At 34.9% G+C, this 20,210-nt stretch overlaps 2 protein-coding genes across 3 annotated transcripts in view; one reads left to right on the top strand and one right to left on the bottom strand.

Moving 5' to 3' along the window:
* The first annotated feature begins 6,072 nt into the window (after window positions 1-6,072).
* On the top strand, window positions 6,073-18,305 carry LOC129264593 (protein YIF1B-A-like). The gene is made up of 7 exons (XM_054902495.2): window positions 6,073-6,337; window positions 9,458-9,735; window positions 10,243-10,347; window positions 10,705-10,841; window positions 11,910-12,065; window positions 12,731-12,824; window positions 13,395-18,305. Exons 1-7 carry the CDS (start codon window positions 6,310-6,312, stop codon window positions 13,560-13,562), a joined length of 966 nt encoding a protein of 321 aa, XP_054758470.1. The 5' UTR covers window positions 6,073-6,309; the 3' UTR covers window positions 13,563-18,305.
* LOC129265292 (epididymis-specific alpha-mannosidase-like) overlaps window positions 17,908-20,210 on the bottom strand; it is a 24,896-nt gene continuing 22,593 nt past the window's right edge. For both annotated transcript variants that reach the window (XM_064102430.1, XM_064102429.1), the window contains exon 20: window positions 17,908-19,524. In XM_064102430.1, coding sequence (XP_063958500.1) covers window positions 19,334-19,524 — 191 coding nt within the window. In that variant the 3' untranslated portion in view covers window positions 17,908-19,333. The remainder of the gene's footprint in view (window positions 19,525-20,210) is intronic.

The following is a 20,210-nucleotide window of genomic DNA, read 5'->3' as shown; positions in this document are numbered from 1 at the left end:
CATATTGATGCATGGACTTAATTGATAAGTTATAACGAGAAAAAAAGTGCATAATGATATTCAAATAAATTAGCATTGGGTGATTGAAAGCACATGATGATCGCCATCCATGACTCCAACACAAAAATATTAAAAATAACATGATTATATTGATTGTTCCGCACAAGACTTGCCCCCAAGACCATCTTATTTCCATTTTTTTTTGGTGTTAGCCGGTGTGCTGCATGTAAAAATCGACACCAAAACCAAAACTAAAAAATCATCTCCGAACTTGAAATCTCAATATCTCTCTTATGATATATATATTTTTATCAGGTTTCAATAAATTTTCATTACATGTAGTATGAACTATTATGTCTGACAAACCATTAGAGTATAGATAGGGCTTCAAAAGCACTTGCCATCCCCCCTTCAAAAATAAAGTACCATAATCCAAGGGGGGGGGAATAAAAAGGAAGAAATATTTTTTTTGCTTTTAAATTTCTCGGGACAAATTTGACCTCCATTTTATAGTGAAAACTTTTTTTTTTTGCTTTTCAAATTTACATCAGCACCTGTCCTCTACTTAAAGGGGGGGGGGGGTGATATGTGTGTGGTCTCTCATTGACATTGTGTTATAAATACATAGTCTTAAAATATACGTTTTCCGATATCTACTAATACTATATAGAATAAATTGACCTATAATTGTATTTGTATATAGAAACTATAATGTTTTGAGAGAAAAAGTAATTGTTTTGCTACTTGGTAACATAATTATTGTCAACATGTTATCATTCAAGTGGGTCTGTATAATTAGACTACACTAGCATTAGAAAACTGGCCAGGTATGAGTAATTAAGGACTCGAGATGGCGCTATTGGTTCGTATCTGCTTTAAGAAATCGTTTCCAGTGCCCTGAAGTGAAAAGAAAGTAAAAAAAAAAATAATAATAAGTGGAGAGAAGTGACAATAAAATCTTTCATTATCTTTATCTTTGTTCTGTTCTGTTCTGTTTTACCTTGAAGTTTGTTTCACGTTTGTTTAATTAAAAAAAAAGAAGAAATTATTAATATTTTTATCTCTATTTATTCTTTGGTACTTGCCGCATCTATACCATATACTGAATTTTATTTTAACGATTTATATTTCTTGGGTATGTGCGTTTTAACAAGCCTTTTTATGGCTTTTTTGTGCATGCCCAATTTCCATTCATTACTTTGTTCATCTATATTTTTTTATAAATATGTTCCAACCATAATTTTATCATCACCACTATTTGTTTCAGTTATGTTCTGTTGATACGTTTTGCTTTGTTTTATGTTATTTATATTTTCTTTGTGTATATATAATTTTGTTCTCATTTTGTTCTTTTTAATGAATTTGGAAATAAATACTAAATTGAATAGAATTGAAAAATTTCACTTTATCAAAATCAGTGGCGTAACAGGCGGGGGGGGGGCAGGGGGGGCAAGCTGCCCCCCCCCCCCCCCTGGCGGAGCTCACCGGGAAAAAAAAAACGGGGAAAAAAAAAGGGGGAAGAAAGGGAAAGGAAAGAAAAAAAGGGGAAGGGGAAAGGGAAAGGAAGAGGGAAAAGAAAACTAAGAAAAAACATAAAAAGGGAAAACGGAAAGATAACGGGAAAAGGAAGGAAAAAAGAACAAGTGAAAAAGAACAATTCGCCCCGATATACAAATACTTTAGCATGATGAGCAAGACAGGGAAATAAATTAAAGATGACAAAAAGGCAAACAAAAGCGGGAAATAAAGGCAGAATGGACTTAGCCAAAATCTAAATTGGAAAATAAAGAATAGAGACAAGATAACGTACACTACCGGGCTGCCGAGGATTGCGATAACGAGCGGGAAGAAAAATGGATGGTATATAGCATAATGTCGTATGAAAGTCTATCATAAACTTGCTAAATCTCCAAAGGCTCTGTCCAAGAGTCAAGACCCCGTGCAGTGGGGGCTCTTCATCTGTAACCTTTAATGGGTTCTATAACGGGCCCCTATATGGACCCTTCCTGCATTAAGCTTTACGTTGAAGCACTGGCGTACCGGGGGGTGGTTCCACAGCCAAGGGGAAATAAAAGAAAATAAAGGAGGCAGCGAAATGAGATGAATGAAAAAAAATATATGACATGATATTTGCTATAATGATGTAAAATTCTATCGCATAATTAGAATTTCATTTTAGCAGGCCATTTTTTTTCTGGCTCGCTTCGCTCGCTGGCGACTTTTTACAAATTTTCCCACATTTGCTATGGTGTGCCCCTCACAATATTTGGATGATTACGATACACAACTGCATTGAATTTATGTGTTGTGTTAAAGCTATATAAATATACACGCAATTTGATTAAAATAAGTGGCCATCTGTAAGGTTTAAAATGGCTTTGATATCAAGAGGTTCCGGGGCTCTGCCCTGGACCCCACCCATAAAGCACTGTTATATGGATGAGTTTGGACCATGGCCCCCAAAAGTTCTACAACCAAACAAACAAAAATGAGGATAGAAAGGAAAGTGTAATATATTTTTCTGAATATCACGTTAAAATCTATCTTCATGTTAGATTCTCATGAAAATGTGATTTGTTTATCTCGCTCGCTTCGCGCGCTTGGGACCTATATTAAGCTACTTCTTGCCAGAAGCGCCATACTCGGCCCCCTCGGGCATATAGAGCTTCGCCCTGATGCTCACAATCATAAAAAAAATCCTGTTCACCGTGGCGTACAAAAAAAAGAGAGAAAAAGGGAAAGAGAGGAGGGTGAAATATGATATCATATTTTTAACATTATGTCAAAATCTATCACAAAATTTGATTTTTGCAATAAAAATGTCAAAAAATTTTGCTCGCTCGCTTATATATATATATATATATATATATTTGCCCGATACGCCATATTGCCCCCTCAAAAATTTTGCCTTATGACACCATTGCCTGTTTCATGATATGACCGGGAAATTTTTGGCTCTTGCCCCCCCCCCCCCCCCTGGCCACCGACCCCTGTTACGCTGCTGATCAAAATGAAAATGCCGCTCACGTTTCTTGTTTGATATATTTAGTATATCCTATTCAATTCATCTACAATTGCGTTTTCAAGTAAATGATAATCATTAAAAAAACAAAAATTCGTGATTCGCACTCATTCGTTTGTTTTGTAAGATGATAAAAAGGGGATCTCCTCAATAACATGTTTATGAAAATTTTCTGACATTTCGAGTGTGAACGAGTGAGGAGGTGAACGTCTGTTAATTTCTTGCAAAATATTCGATATTTTATTAATGAGTTGAATGGGCTGTTGCTATGATTTGGGCTGTCTTCAGTGTCTTGGTATTTCTATTGTCAATGTCATGTGATTTATTCCAGGCCCGGGTTCCAGGCTCCTCGTTGTCCGGCTAGCTTGCAATTTTCAGATGGTTTGAGAAAAGGGTATAAAAGCGGGACACCTAAGAGAGATGTTATAGGAAGAGAGAGAAAGAAAGAGTACTAAGTATTACGTAATTGGGATATGCCAATTGCAGAAAAGAAGTGAAAAAGAACAGGTGAAATAGATAACTACGGAAAGTAGATGCGGAGAGAAAGAGAGGACATCGTGAGCCGATTGTCTGTTTGGAATTTCGGAAGGGAAAGAGTGGATGAGACGGTTAAAATAAGAACAATGGCGAGCCGGAGAACTCAAGTTTGGGAAATCGATTCGCTAGATTAATTAAGTCCCGGTTTCATTTGATGAGGAAATTTTGACACATTAATTGGTGGTGCATGGCAATGACGTCGCATCGTTTATAATTATATAGGGGCATACTAAAAGGGATTGGCTATTACATGTGTGTGTTATGCTGTTCAATTTTCGACTTTAAGTTGAAGTTATAGTTTCGGGATGTGGGTTTAATCTTGGTTGAGAGAATGAGGGGGAAAGAGAAAGATGAAGAATGAAAAACAAATAAAGGGACCGGGACTATTTCATGGAAGTTGAAGAACAGAGAGAGAGCCGGGGGGGGGGTGGTGCGTGATGTAGTGATGACCTCCATAGTTTGTGACATAAGGGGGAGGGGGTTGCGGTATAACAGAAAAAGGAGAAAAGGGAGGAAGACGTATCACATAAGGGGACAAAGTATGAATTAAGTAAACGGGAAAAATTGAAAATCGAAAAGATTTTCAGGTCACCATATAACTTTTGACCCCCCCCCCATTTAAAACAATTTAGTATTTTAAATGTGTCCCAAGACTTTGAATTTTCAGCTCAATATATTGCTATCCCCCCACTGCTTAATATTTCATGAACAATGGTGTTCATTGTTGTTAATTTGTATCTATATTTAAATTTTACCCTGCCAATTCACGTAATTCAGCTTTTGCCGGTTGCGAATTGAATTATTGTAATGATTAATATCATTCATATCTTTCCATCTACAATATATTCACTGAATTGAGTCCATTGCTCATTGATTTGTATTCATATTATAACTGATCTGTGTGATTAATACTGAAAAGGAAGGATATTATTTTTTGTTAAATCTAAAATTCTTCAAAGTGCCGTTACCGAATAAATGCTGTTAAAAGAAATGTGCAGCCAACCCGAAATAAAGTAAGCGGATGGCAAAGACCTGTCATTATCATTGACCTCGATTTGCTATTACGTGTGTCTGTGTGTTTTTGTGATTGAGTTTTTTTTAGACGTGTATCAATTAGTTATGATTATTTACGTCTGGACCAGAGATATTATGGTCTGAGTGGACCGACCTTTTACGTCACCATCCCAAAGACGTGTTCGAACCTCGCCCGGAACCTCAATCTGATTCAAAGTAACTTCCCAACATAGCTTGGATGACAAGCGCACGCCACAACAACAAATATTATTACTTAAAAAGTGACTGGATGAACACCATCCAAATGTGAAAGAAAATCATCAAAATAAGGTGATGATTTTTAGTCACAAACATCTTGAAAGTGTCGATCCATGCACATTTTTTTCTTCCTGGATTTTTTTACTACTAAATACAACACACTGATAAAAGTTTATGAATTTCTAAAACCAAATATTATCTCTTTGAAACTACAGTTGTATATTACTATGATCTTCATAATTTTTTGTAATGATCATTATTTTTTCACTTTTTTTTTGGGGGGGGGGGTATCTGCCCCCTGCCTTAACTAGCGTTGGGTATTGATATGGAGGTGACCCACACTCAATAAATGCACAAAGTAAGGTCCAGTTGAACATCCATACCTATTGTTTTCCTTTTTTTTTCTTTCCAGAGGAAACGCCTATTGCGTGTTGTGCCTATACATCATTATTAGGGGCGGATCCAGCTTTCCAGCCAATAGGGGGGCCCGAACTTCATCTATATATTCCCCGATCGGCCGCTCAAAGTTGATTTTTGTTTGTTTCTTTGAAGAGGGCATAGTCCTACAGTCAGTTTTTAGTATTTTCTGATAAAACAATATATTTATGGAATAATCTCATAAGCCCTATTTAAAAAGTTCGAGCGCGAAGCGCGAGCTAAATTTGGGGAAATTTCTTGTATTTTGTCCTGAAAATTGAACATTCTGGGTAATGATTGTGATCCTAAACAAGATGCGAATGCAAATATATAACTACTTCGAGCGCGAGCAAACATTTTTAATATACGTTAGCGTGATCTTAAAGGGACATATGACTTTGCAGTTAGCCATGAAGATGATACATATTTCAACCATTCAATAATGCAATCGCGAAACGCGAACAGATTTTTTTTTGACATTCCAACCTGAATTGAAATTCTAAGCACTCAATATTTGTAATCATGAACGGAGGGGTATGATAACTAAACAATTGATGCGAGCGCGAAGTGCGAGAGGAAATAAAAGAAGAGATTTCAGACCTAAAAACGGGACACTTTATTCATGTTTTGTGAATCATGAAAAGGATGGGTAATTGGGTAAAATATTGATATTCAAACCATAAAACGGACATTTTAAAGAGCACTTTTAAAAAATAATTTGTAAACTAAACAATATAATCAAATATCGATGTCCGAGCGGAAATATGTTTTGTATAGGCCTATTGACTTCAAAACTTGATATTTTAAGCTCTTTATATGTCAGTGTATTGAGCAAGATATATGTATCTCATCGAACAGGCAGGTTTATTGCCGTCTCAGCAAAATTTAATACAGAAAATATGTTGTTCTCCATTTGGCATTCCATAATTGGTATAATGAAAAATTTTCAGAAAGATAGGTGGTCCGATTTGTGTACCGTGGCATTTATTTTCAGAAACGGGACATCATTGTGAGAATTTTGAATCCTAAGTTGCTTCATTTTCATCAGGAATTTGATCAAAATGGACGTTCCACCAGGGTTAAGGCATCGTAAGTGTATGTTACTTTCTAAAATTTTAGATGTTGGTGTTACTGTGGTGCAGAAAATGGAGTAAACCTGCCGCTGTTATGTTCTGCAACGATGCAACTTGTCAACTTTCAGTTTGTATGCACGTTAATGTCAATTTGCAGGCCGCCCGTCACCCGGTAGTGTGCATCTCCTATCCGCATGATAACCCATATATATCCGCGTCATTGAAGAGGTGTCTGTGCTGCCTGTCACTGTTGTGCACCTAAAATTCAACTTTGGGTTAAACATGAATGTCTTTGAAATCCCTCAATATAAATAGTTTCATTTGATATTGTTCCTTTTTTTTCTTGAGAGTAATTTTTCATGAAACAAATCTCTGTGTCTTGCTTGTTGTGTTCATGTCCCATTATTTAATTTTAGTATTTATTTTAGATTTAGAAATCCTCTACATTCTAGTCTTTCTAATACCCTTGTGACTTGTCCTTGGATTTGTTTGTGCACCCATTCATTTTACACTCGATGTAGGGGTGTTCATAAATTAAAGGAGACAAAATTCTGAGGCTGTAATTTTACATTAGATTTTTTAAATCTGTCTTACACTAATCGATTATAGGCTAGTCTAGATCACCCATGGGTACATTACCGCCGCCGTGCACAGGATAACCACTGGCACGGCACTTGCAATACCTTTATGGTAATTTTATTTTAATTTGCATTTTCTCTGAGATTTTAAATCAGATAAGCTTTGGATATGAAACTTACCAAACGATATGAAGCAACAAAAAAATGGTTATCAACTAAAATTTCAGGGAGGGACCAAAGTTTTTTGACAAGCAAAAAAAAAAAGTTATCAATCAAACAAAAGTTTTAGGGTGGGACCACACAAATTTTAGGGGGGGGCGCAGGAAACAATTGATACATGTAAGCAAAAAAAAAAAGTTATCAACAAAAATTTCAGGGAGGGACCACCAATATTTTTTGTTTTGACAAGCAAAAAAAAAAAAGTTATCAATCCAACTTTTAGGGCGGGACCACACAAATTTTAGGGGGGGTCCACCTGAATGGGGGGGGGGGGACGCAGGAAACAAAATTGATAGGCAAAAAAAAAATGTAATCAACCAAAATTTCAGGGAGGGACCACCAAAATATTTTGACAAGCAAAAAAAAAAGGGTTATCAACAAAAAATTTAGGGGGACACGACCCCCCTTCCCCCCTTCCGCCGCCTATGTCTGCACCCCCGATGAACTTGCCTCATCATCCCACTTTCCCGACTGAACTCGCAAGACATCTTGCTCGTTCAGTCCCCTTTCATCATATATTCAATTGTTTGACTGTTTATTTATTGTATACATACATGCAAAGAGTCTTTATTTATATGAATTGTGATTGTAAACTTATTTTATAAGGAAGAAAATAAAATATTATTCAAAACAAAAAAAAATGAGATGCAACCTGTTGATTTTTTTTGGTACAATTTTCTATTATGCGCTGACGACTTGAATCGAGACTGTTCGATAGGAAAAATTCGCATTTCGATTGTTGTTTGCGTAATTTCCACCGCAGTATTAAGGATCTGACGGAGTATCTATTGGCCGAGATTTGGAGGTAAGCGTTTAAAAATCACTTTCATAAATAACTTCGACCATATTTTTGAAATTAAATTAGATGATAAGATTAAGATTAATAAATTGTATCAATTTAGAAGATTTTGGCGTGTTTTATTCTCTCACATTCGTGTGATGAATGAAAACGTCAAAATTCATTATGAATGACATGCGTTGTGCGAGGTTAGTATAACTAACCTCGCATGCTTGTGTGAGTGAGTCTAGATCTATTCTATAATTGCATTGCTTGCAGCACTCAGTTGTAAGATAACAGTTGTTGCATGTATTTTTGGATTATAATTGCACATATATGTACATACTATGAGCAGACAAGGTTCTTTTTGAATGCCTTTTAATATTACTTATATGTTCTTTTCATCCTTTGGCTTGATGTGGCTTGCTAGAATTATTTTTCATTCTAAGTTTGTTTTGTTCAACTGAATCGGCCTATTAAAAGCTTTGTTCAGTCTTGTATTGTCTTGTCATATGTGTTTCAAATTTAGGAAGCATATCCTTATAAAGGTGATTCTACAGTGTCCTGTCTAAAACCATAAAAAAGCGGAGCTTCTCAATTTTTCACAGAACCAGAGCAATTTATATATTTCAATTTCTCTGTACTTTTTTTAACAGTGTAAAGCATAAACTGTATGCTACATGTATTCTGACAAAATATGCAAACAGATGAAAAGGTCTTCATTTTCTGAGTACTTCAGATTTTGATGACATTTCAGTAGATATTTATCTTTTTCAAGTAATTTTTTTGGTGGGATGTACTTGACTTAAACACATAAAAAATGTATGTTTTAAAATTTTAAGTCTTAACAATTTCTTATATAACATTCCATATTTTTCTTTGCCAAAAATAATTGGCATTGCCTGAGTAATAAGCAAATTGATCTGTACATGTACATGTTGCATTGCACGTGATCACATGTGGAGGCAGCGTAGGTCAGTCGGTTAGAGCGCATGTTTCGGATAAGATCACAGAGCTCAACATGAGGGGTTAGAGTCCCACTCATGCCGAAACACGTCTAACAAAAACTCTGATCCTATAGCGTTGTGTGTAAGCATGCCTCACCAATGTATTCAGTGCAGGTGTGAATGCAGTTGGAAAGGATGCAAATGCTGGTCTTGTGTATAGGAGAGTCAAAACCTATGCACGTTAAAACCAATACACTATTTGTCGAAGACTAGGGTGTTCACCCGGTGTATTGCACCTGCCGGTCTCGGCAAAATTCAGGTCAAGTCAATCTTGACGTTCATATGCCATAATAGTCAATATAATGATTGTGGGCATTAACAGAAAGACAAGACAAGATGTACCAAGTGCATAATTGAAATACAAGAAAAATTATAATTTCACTGTAACAACATGAGATGGTCATTATTTATTCTTACTACCCCCCCACTATCTCTTAAAATTTTGAGTATTGATTATTCCATGTTGTTAAAATGTGCTACACAGTCAGACACATACAGTGTAATTCTAACTTGATTTCTTTGAATTTGTTTTTTAATAATTCAAAATAATGTAGCTCAACAAAGGCAAGGGCACCAGAGGAAACCTCGAGCCAAGCAGCAGCAGGGTAGACAACCCCAACTGTTTGATGATACTAGCACCGGTATGCCCCCACCCCAGGGGGTAGGGGCACAACCACCCCCACCAGGAGGAATGCAAGAGAATCCATACGGAGGTCCACCAGGTCCTATGCAATACCCTGGACAGAACCTGATGAACGATCCCATGGCCAATATGGCCATGCAGTATGGGGCATCGTTGGCTGACCAAGGGAAGGATGTAGTTGAAAAACAGGTGATTTAATTTTTCTGACTTCTCCCCTTTCCTCCATTGTAGTCACCTGTTAGTGTTCATGTGAATCTGATTTTGTGTAAATTTACAACAGTGGCAAATGAACTATCTTGGATTTACTGTAAAAGTATTATCTCTGAAGAAATCTATCTACATGTAACCTGTAACTCAGTCTTATAATAGATATTGCCTGTGGAGAAATTTAAACAGAGTGATGTGAATGTTTAGAAATTAGAATTGTTGATAAATCCACCACATTCAATCTGTGGTAAATATAGTGACTTTAACCTGTACTACTTAACGTATTGATAATTAATGTGATTACTGGAGCTTCCAAAAGAAGAAAACATAACTGAACTCATAGACTACCATATGATCCAGTTTCAAATATATAGAACAGTAATTCTTTGTCATACCAAGAAATAATAGACTGAAATAGAAGATGAGAGAATAGATAGCCTATTCTGGTCACTTTTGATCAGCTGAATGTTTTCTGTTTTGTTATCACAGATTGACAGATTTATGTCTGTCAGCAAACTCAAGTACTATTTTGCAGTAGATACCACCTATGTCGCAAAGAAGCTCCTTATTTTACTCTTTCCATTTTCACATACGGTAAGTGACTTAATTTGTTTATTTATCATTATTGTCCTAAAATTCTATTGCACCATTATCAAATTAGCAGAAATACAATTCATATTTTTATTATTGTGGTTAACTTGGCGATACAGTGTAGATTGAAAAATTAAACTGTTAATGCAGGATTGAGTGAAAGATAATATATTGTTCTTTGAAACAAAACAGACGCATGAATTTAGGACCTTCAAAATACATACAGCATAACTGTACAGATAAGTCATGAAGATTAAATATCGAGAAGTTAAAATCAGTTCTACATAGACCCACATGTTCAAATATACTGTTCTACTTCTGTCACAATGTAATACTAGTACTAAATATTATTTATTGTAGGATTGGACAATTCGTTATAATCAAGAGGAGCCGGTAGCCCCACGCTATGAAGTCAATGCTCCTGATCTTTATATCCCTGCTATGGCATTTGTCACATATCTTCTGCTTGCTGGGGTAGCACTCGGACAACAACAAAGGTAATTTAGAGAAAAAATAAAAACTACTTGAGATTTTTTAACCTGTACAATTTTTCTTGTATGTATTTCATAGTGAACTTGACTTGAATATTGATGATTTATTTTTTTATGGTTCATAGTTACATGTAAAAAATTGTATATAGTTTGAAAATATGTTGCAAAACATTCAATGACCTGCAAGTTAAAGGGATAGTTCATCTCAAACAAAAGTTGATTTTAATGAAAAGAGAAATCAAATCATAAAGAGAAAGTTATATTTTAAAGTTTCCTGTAATTTCACAAATCAGTTATGCAAATGAGGAATCTGATGATGCCTCCCACTTACTATTTCTTTTGTATTTTATAATATGGAATAACTTGATTTTTTCTCATAATATGATGCAAGCTTTGATTCCTCCTTAAATATGCAGGTTGCCATTGTTGCAACCCTATTGCAATTCAATGGAGATGCTTATTTCCAAATCTGCAAATTTTGCAGTATTCTTTATTGCATAGAATGAATAGTGACCGAGTGTGTAACATCATAGATCCTTTCATTTGCATGCCAACTGTGTAATTTTTTTTTTTTCATTTTTGTTGACATTTTCAGCGTTATACCTGTCTGATTTTTCTCTATTTATTCAAATCCACTTTTGGGGAATGGACTCGCCCTTTAAAACATCTGGGCCCCTTCTTACAAAGAGTTACAAGATCTGATCAATCTCAACTGCATGTAAATTCATTCATACCATATTTTTTCTTCAGGAAATTTGCACAATGTCCTTTACAAACAAAGAGAAGCACACTGAACTATCAAAGAAATGATGAATGTATAAATACAAATCATATCTAGGAAATATTTTGAACAAATTTGCATTTGAGATGTTGACGTTGCTGGCTTTCCATAGTTGTGGTGGATTGGATCAATCGCAACTCTTTGTAAGACGGGGCCCAGCTGTGTGCCTGTGTCAGTGTTGACATCACCAAAATAAAACATGCATCATCATGTCTATGCTTTGTCTATAGTAGTAAAACCTTTGATAAGTTGGCAGATTTTTCAAATCTGTGCATTTTGTTTCTTTATTTCAGATTCAGTCCTGAAATGCTTGGAAGACAAGGTAGCTCTGCTCTTGTTTGGTTCATCATTGAGGTAGTAGCTGTTATCATCACCATGTACATCACTAACATTCTTACTGCACTCAGAAAACTGGATCTGGTGGCATTTTGTGGATATAAATATGTTAGGTGAGCGTGAATGGATATATTCATTTTTTTTCTTATTCATAAATGACCCAAAGTTTCAAACGCCTTTTTATGTAATTAGGAATCAAGCTTAGATGTTGGTGTACACTACAATGATAAATTAATCAATATTATCAGCTGATTATCACCAAATAGGATGGGTAAGATGTAAAAAAAAAATGCAAAGCTATTTCTGCTACATGTGCATTCACTAGTGGTTTTCATTTTGATGGAATTGTGGTTGATTCCCAACCAAAAAAGGGATTGCCAATTGTTATGATGAATTTTTGGTATCGTTTACTGCTGGCTGTATATCAGGATGTGCTTATTCAGGTGATGCAATGCTAGACTTGAATGGGACAAGAAACATTTGAGTAGTGCATATCATTTTGCACTTATCTTACACTTCTTATGCTTTAAATACATTATTCATTAAAAAATTGAGAAATGAAAAAATAAGTTTCATATATTGATAAGTCATCAAGAATGGCAGTATTAGTGATAGCAACTGGACGAAAACATACATCAACCTCTTTTTATGGTGTCTCAGAATTCCATTGCAATTACACGTCAATTATTCATACTCAAGTTTCAAAGGAGTACATGTAATATATCAGGTGGAATGGCTAATTGTAAATGCATATTCCTTGTTTCTTTGTGTTTTGCAGCATGATTGTATGTCTCCTTGCCAGTGTCACGTTTGGTTCATTCTTCTATTACATTGCATTCTTCTACACAAGTGTCTCAATAGTCTTCTTTTTGGTGAGTACAAATATATCGTCAGGTAGCCAAATACAGTTCATGATATCCCGACCGTATCAAAAATTCACAGAATTCAAATACTTAATGTCTTTGTCTTCTGTATTCCATAGTTGATAACAATCATTGAATGTTATTCAAATTTCTATTAAGTTCAATTCATTTTTAAATTCTGAAATGATGTGGCATATATGTACAATGTTTTGTTTTTCATTTATACCACTTTGTGTCATACCATTCACTACAAGCATGGTCTGATAGAAATAGAATATTACTTCAGTTCGTAAACATTCCCAAACCATTTCAAGGTAGGCCAGTTTTAGTCAGATTGGCTTCAATATGATAAAAATGGAATCATAAACCACAAATTAGTACAAGGGAGGATTTTTATAGAACTGTAAAGGAATGATCGATCATATACAGTAGGGGTAATACTTACAATAGAATTATTACAATAATTGATTGATGATACGCTAGCTGTAATATTAGGAATTGTGAAATGATCGTGATTGAGAAACACTAAGGTGAAAACTGAACTGCAAGATCATTCCTCTTGTCCTTTCTTCCCTCTAGGTTAGGAACTTAAAGCTAATCATCTTACCCGAATCCCATGAAGACGGTATGGGCCACGGCAGCAAGAGAAGAATGTACATCCTGCTCTTCATTGCTATCATGCAACCCATCTTTATTTACTGGTTAACTTACCATCTTACAGGCCAGATAGTCGTCAAGGGCAAGTAAAAAAAAAGGCTTTTGGGGCAATGGGCAGGTACAGAAACAAGCTTAATGGGAAATGGGCAAGTTAAGATACAGGTTTTGTTGGCAACGGGCTAGTAAAGAAACAAGCTTTGTGGGCAATGGGCAAGTTAAGATAAAAGTTTTGTTGGCAAGAGGCAAGTAAAGAAACAAGCTTTACGGGACAGGGGCAAGTAAGCGAATAATCTTTGCAGTCAACATGTCATTCAAAGATTACTTGATTCATAATTTTCATATTGTTTGGACCTACTATAGCTAATTGGGTTTGTTCTCATGTGAATTAAAGTGAGGTTTGATAGCATTGTATATTCTGAACTTGTATTTAATAATCAGTAATGAAAGGGGTAAAGATCCTTTCAAATATTCATATATAACTGTCAAATTTTGTTTTCAGTTGGATATTTATTCAGTGTATCTTTACATACAGTGGCATCTCAACACTTTTGCAAACTTATCACTAGTTTTTACATGGAAATATTTATGGTAAATAAATGTATTTGTGTACAAAATGAAACAATAATGAATGCTTTTGTGACATAGTTTATGATTTTTTCTCTGCTTTTGCTGAGGAAAGTGTCAAGTGTGTCAGGAAACTTGTGCAAAAGCCAAGAACCCCTGTTATTTGTGAAAACTTATGACCTTGAAAAATAGAATTTATACTATTGTTATACAAGGTTGTTGACCACTATTCATTTGTTGAACTAACTACCGATTGAATAAAAAAAACTTGACACCTCAAAAACTCCCAAATTAAGGAAAAAATATGTAATGAATACATAATTATTATAATTAGCGGGAATAATTGTCTTCTGCCAAATAATTTATTACCATATTTATGTGGTATGTCTCCATGCTTGGATAATCAGTAGGTGTTCTTTGCAGTGCTTTAAATTTTGATTTGCGCCAAAGTAAGGTATGACTGCAATTAATGAGTCCAGATGTCAATGTCATAATCCTACATGAGTTAGTAAACATCTGCATATCCCTTTACCATGAAATTAACTTGAAAATCCATACAAAAAAGAAGTGTTCATTAAACAATAAAATTTAAATTATTTAAAAGGTGTTTTGAAATGGATTTTAATGCAACCCTTGTAGACACCATTGACATCTGGATTCATTCGTAGCAGTCATGCCTTACTTTGGCGCAAATAAAAATTTACATCGCTGCAAAGAATACCTCCTGATCATCCAAGCGATAACACATACATCATATATATGGTATCAAATTTTTTGGGAGAACATACTCTTTTGGGCCATATATAATAATTATGTGTTTATGACATGTTTTTTTCCTTAAATTGGGGATATGTGAGTCGTCAAGTTTTTGACTCGCATGGTATATGAAAATGTTTGATAGGTTTTTAGATATGAATTGAAATGATTGTTTCAAAATGCAAGGATCCCAAAATGCTGTAATGTGTGAACTTTGATTCACCTTCTTGCCCTCCCTCCACATTTGTCTAGTATTAACTTTTTGATGTTTATTTTGAAAATGTGCTGAATTCCATATAGTTTTATGAATGCATTGCTGTAATGAATATATGTATATGTAACCTAAAAAAATGTTCCTTTCTCTTTTTTCTTTGTTTCAATAAGGGAAATTCAAGGATGGGTAAAAAGTGAAGAAGAAAAAAATAAAAATTATTCCACAAGTTTCACAAGAAGCCAGTTCACGGTTAGCTCATGATCAACCTTTCTCAAATGATCTTGCGATTTTTCATTAGGATGACATTTTTCATTTTCAAATGGAGATGTCGCATAAGCTTGGCATTGTATAGACTAGGCAACTAGAATAGTACATCAGGGGTAAAGTTTGGAAATCTGTTTTATTGTCTGCCTTTGGCACATTTGACTATTATTTAGGCTACTGTCAAGTTATGAAGGCTTTCAGCTTGGATGTGATGAAAAGAATAGTTTGAAAGGAATACATGAGTAATCATCAAATCTCAAATGCCTATGTCAGTAAATTTGAAAGCCACCTTCATGGTTTATCTCAAATGACCCTTTTCTGCTCGTGCGCAGTTTACAATCATGAACAGGCTTATAAAGACTTGCAGTAATGTGTATGATGGGATAATTGAGAGCACACTCTGACCAAGTCAATGCTGGTAACAAGGAGTTATTTCACCAGAAAAATATGACCTTCCTCACGTTATTAAATAGAAAGTGGTTGGTATTCATTCAACTTTTTTCTACCCTTGATGGAAGATCTGTGTAACTGGTGTATGGTACACTACATGTATACCTGCATCAAGCAAAGATTTGAATTTTAAATGCATTGATAAACTACATGTAGTTAACATGTTTTGGTTTATAGTGCCAAGATCATTCAATACTTTGATTATAAGAACATTTGTTTCAATATTGAACCTCACCTTACCTTCATTCTGATGCGTGCAAGCTTTTCTCTTTTATTCCACCACTCACAACTAATTATGCTCAATGATGTGTCAGATCCCATACTTTAAGAGCATTTTGTTAAGAAAACAAGTAATAATTTGATATCAATTTTGTATCCACCTGTAACAACATAAAAGTTAGAAGAAACTAAACATGTGGAAGAACATTGTCTTTATAATCAACACTTGTAATAATAGGATTATTAAGACTTTAGATTGGAGACATAATTTTTTTTTCATAACCTACTTTGGATAAACCAATGTCTGTCATTTGGAATATAGACAAGTTTCCTTTGATATTTGTTCAATTCATCTGATTTATTTTTTCCATTCTATATAATTTTATTTTCTGATTCAAATGAATCTGTATTTTCATATTGGCATGTTATAATTTCCTTTTACTTTGACTAGTAACATATTTTTGAATTTTTCAAATTCTTGTCCATACAAGTGGAATATAACACATTCCCCAAAATATGTTCCTCTGTGTGTATAATTATTTACTCTTATGTACTAGACTTTGGTTTTCGTCATTTCCTCTTTTCATGACAGGTCTAATTCTGTAAGATAATGGGATACATGTACATACATGTATAGAAATGCTTAAAGGGGGAGCAAACTGACCAAAACTGTGTGTTATAAATGGCTTGTCTTAACTTTTCAGATAACCATGGGTAATACAGAGGATAAATTAGCCTATAATCTTGTTCATGTATAGAAACAAACGCTTTCGAGAGGAAAAGTGTTTGTTCTGCTTATTGGTAACATGATTGTAACGCGGTCGATGTAAATGTATTGAGTAATGATTTAGTGTGTTATCTTTCTCATGGTCCTATATTAGAAGACTACACTGCACATAATGTTGCATTGTGGGTATTGAACCTGGCCTGATATGAATAGTTGAGGACTTGAGGTGGGGCTGTTACGGCTGCTAGTCCGTATGCCTTTTACAAGATATTATAGCATGATCTATGCTGCTGCATTTATTTGATATCTGAAAGTGTGTAAGGACTAAATGCCACAGCATGACTTGGCGTACAGTAACTAACGTTATTCTGAAAGGGCATTTCTGGTTGAACTTAAAATCTTGCTGGTTGTATACACGTGTGTGTAGTTGTTGTTCTTGTAAGAGCAAAATGTATTTTTTAAAATGTGTCAAGTACTCATTTCCGATTATTTGCGAAATGTAGGACTAGGTATACATAGTTAAAAATAGAAGACATGTGAGTACAGGGGAGCATTTCATGAAAGGAATTGTTTGACGTTTTATCAGACAAGTGCTGTTTTATGCGATAGTTGTCATATTGACAGTGCTTCTCAGTCAATCAAATTCAAGGAAAATTTCAGATCTGACCATTTTTTTTTGTGAAAAAAAAAAATATTGATGAAATGCTTCCCAGAACAGTCGCCAGTGAAAATGGTAAATGGTGATTTTTTTTATCTGATTGCTAAGAAAGCATGAATGCTTGTAAGCAAATAACCAGATGACCGACAGCTTAAGGTCATCTCCGAGGGACCTTGTAATGCAGGAAGTTTGAATTGAACCTGGGTCACTGGAATCTGAAACCCTTGCTCTGCTGACTGAGCTATCGCACCTGACTAATTGTTTCATGAGATGCTCACCTTGACACCCCCCTTGGGTTTCATATATAACAATCCTGTTGATATCAATCAAAGAGTTACTAATTCTATTCAATCAGTGGTCTAACTATTGTGATGAATACCTTTTGGGGTGTTTGAATTGTAAACAAGTGCCAGGTTTTTTTATTGTCTACACATAGAGACATTGAGACCAAAAGATGGCAGTGCACTATGAGATTCAAGTTCTATTCAACAAGAACACATCCATGTAAAGACATTTCTGGCTTGCATGCAGGAAATGAAATCACCTGTTTGATCTGGAAAAAAAAATGGTCAAGCGGAAAAGATTGGAATCTTATAAGTCATTTAATGGAAAATCTGTTACAGGCTTTTCACATCCATGAAAAGACATTACTAGTGTCATTTTGTTGATAACTCTTAGTACTTTTTATTGAACATCTTAATCTTTCAAACAGAATTATGATACATTCAAGTGTAAAGAAAGAGATTAAAATAAAATGTTTCACATTTCACTGTAAATTTGAGATATGTGCTCTTCTAGTCAGATATATTTTGTTAAATGTGTCAATTGATGGTTAGTACATAAGTTAGAATTTAAATTAAAATGTAAATTCCTACTAATGTTTCTTGCATACATTATGGAATGTCCAAATATGGCACCGATAGTTGTGCAAACACTAGAGTAATAAAACTATGGACAGAAGTCCATTCTGTTTTTGTTAAACGTGCTGTCTGTAAAAGTTTCATTAATTTATCCTTTCATCTGTGAATATTTATTTAAAATATAGAAAACATACATAGAAAACAGGTGCACTCATACTCTGGTTTTAAACAGGGATATTTTTACATTGAACAATAATAAGTGTTCTTTAGCATCTATGTCACAGACACTTTGTGCAACATTCAGAATCTATTGAAAATGCCTATCAAATCACAATTGACAGATAAGTCACTGTCGAAAGTTGGTGGAATGGGACAGCACATCGTCTTAAGATTCGGAAGGGACAAAAAAAATTGCAAATATGTCGTTTGTCCAGGACGACACTGCTGTTTTGATTTACCAATTTTCAACAAAGGCTTCTTTCTTATAGGGCTTTTGACAAAAGATTCTCTACGTTCTAGAAAGTTTCTGCAAAGTGATTGCTAAAATGCCCCAGTGAGAAACAGTCTGCAACTGTTACATCATGTATACTGTACATACATAAAGATTAAATTGCACCTTCGGCTGGCTTCAAATAAAAGTTTGATAAACATTAACAATACCACACTTCTTGTGAAACTGGAGGATAAGAGGATGGTTATAATAATATCATTTTCAAATTCATTTTATGCTGCAGGGTTAACCTGTTCAGGTTTATAAACTGCTTTACAAAGATACCCTGCAGTTTAACAAACATATTCTACATGGAAATACAAAATGCATAATATTCAGAGGTAACAAACTATCAACAACAAACATTGATAGTGTATCAATTGTAATGTAATTAGTAGAGACATAGAGAGTATGATGATATTGATGATGATGACCATGACGATTGTAATGATTATGATGACGATAATGATAACACTACCATATTGAGCGCTCTTATCCAAAAGAAATAATAAAATTCAGGAATTAAATGACTTTGCTTCCTCTTAAGAATTTCAAGAATACCACCCTCACCAATACAATAGGAGGTTCATCTTTTACATGAAATTGATGCTTTAGATATCAACAAGAGGATGACAGCTTGAAGAACATGAAAGTGATCCTCATTTTTGAGATGGTTCCTTCATGGTGACAAAGAAGGTCTTAATTTCCTGTGGTTGCAGCGTGTAGGCAAAGCTTGGTGGTGTTGCAGTGGTTGGTGTTTTAGTTGTGGTAGGTGCTGCTGTTGTGTTTGTTGTGCCTTTAGTCCTATTGATGTTGTTGGACTTTTCACTTGGTTCAGATGGACTTTCACCTATTCACACAAACACAAAAAAGAGGGTAGATTGTAATCATCTTGAAGAAAGGAAATACATCTAAATTGTATTGCATCAGTAATACTCTTTTTGTTTCATAGTACAGGAAGCACTACTGAGGAGTGTGTGTGTGTGTGTGTGGGGGGGGGGGGTCAGTCTAACTCAACATTGATATTTCAAATACTGAATACAGAAAAAGAAGTAAAGTAGAAAGAGGGCTATCCCTAACCCTATGCCGGGTATGGTCTCGGACATGGAGCACAATTTTACCTGTTACTCAATAAGGGAGGGGGGGAGGGGCAATCCACCCTAACATTGATATTTCGAATACTGAAGAAGAAAAAAGGTCTAGGACATGTAACACTATGCTACCTCTGTTATTCAATAACAGGAAAATATGTCTCCCCTTAATGTCATCATGCCACCCCCCCCCCCCACAAAATAACCTAGCTCTTGCTGCCCCTGTTATAGCACAATGGCATTATATATAATGTATGACTAAATCACAAAGACCTAATCAAATCAACATTGGCAAATAACACTTTTCGATGTGCAGCTTCCATGAAATTCACAGTTCATGACATCCCTCCTATGGTGCAAGCTCAGCTATGTTACAGGAAACATATATCTCAGAACGTTATAACCACTTGACTCTAGGTAGATATATTTCACATCAATTCAATTT

Source organism: Lytechinus pictus, chromosome 7 (assembly GCF_037042905.1).
Source record: "Lytechinus pictus isolate F3 Inbred chromosome 7, Lp3.0, whole genome shotgun sequence".
NCBI classification, from domain to species: domain Eukaryota; kingdom Metazoa; phylum Echinodermata; class Echinoidea; order Temnopleuroida; family Toxopneustidae; genus Lytechinus; species Lytechinus pictus.
Note: the sequence above shows the minus strand (reverse complement) of the source record. Positions and strands in the feature narration are given on the sequence as shown.

What these genes read in the sequence shown, in the direction of transcription:
- LOC129264593 (XM_054902495.2), top strand. Translation starts at nt 6,310, where the DNA reads ATGGACGTTCCACCAGGGTTAAGGCATC. An exon ending in GCACTCGGACAACAACAAAG is followed by an intron (nt 10,842 to 11,909) that starts GTAATTTAGAGA and finishes TCTTTATTTCAG; the next exon opens with ATTCAGTCCTGAAATGCTTG. An exon ending in TGTGGATATAAATATGTTAG is followed by an intron (nt 12,066 to 12,730) that starts GTGAGCGTGAAT and finishes TGTGTTTTGCAG; the next exon opens with CATGATTGTATGTCTCCTTG.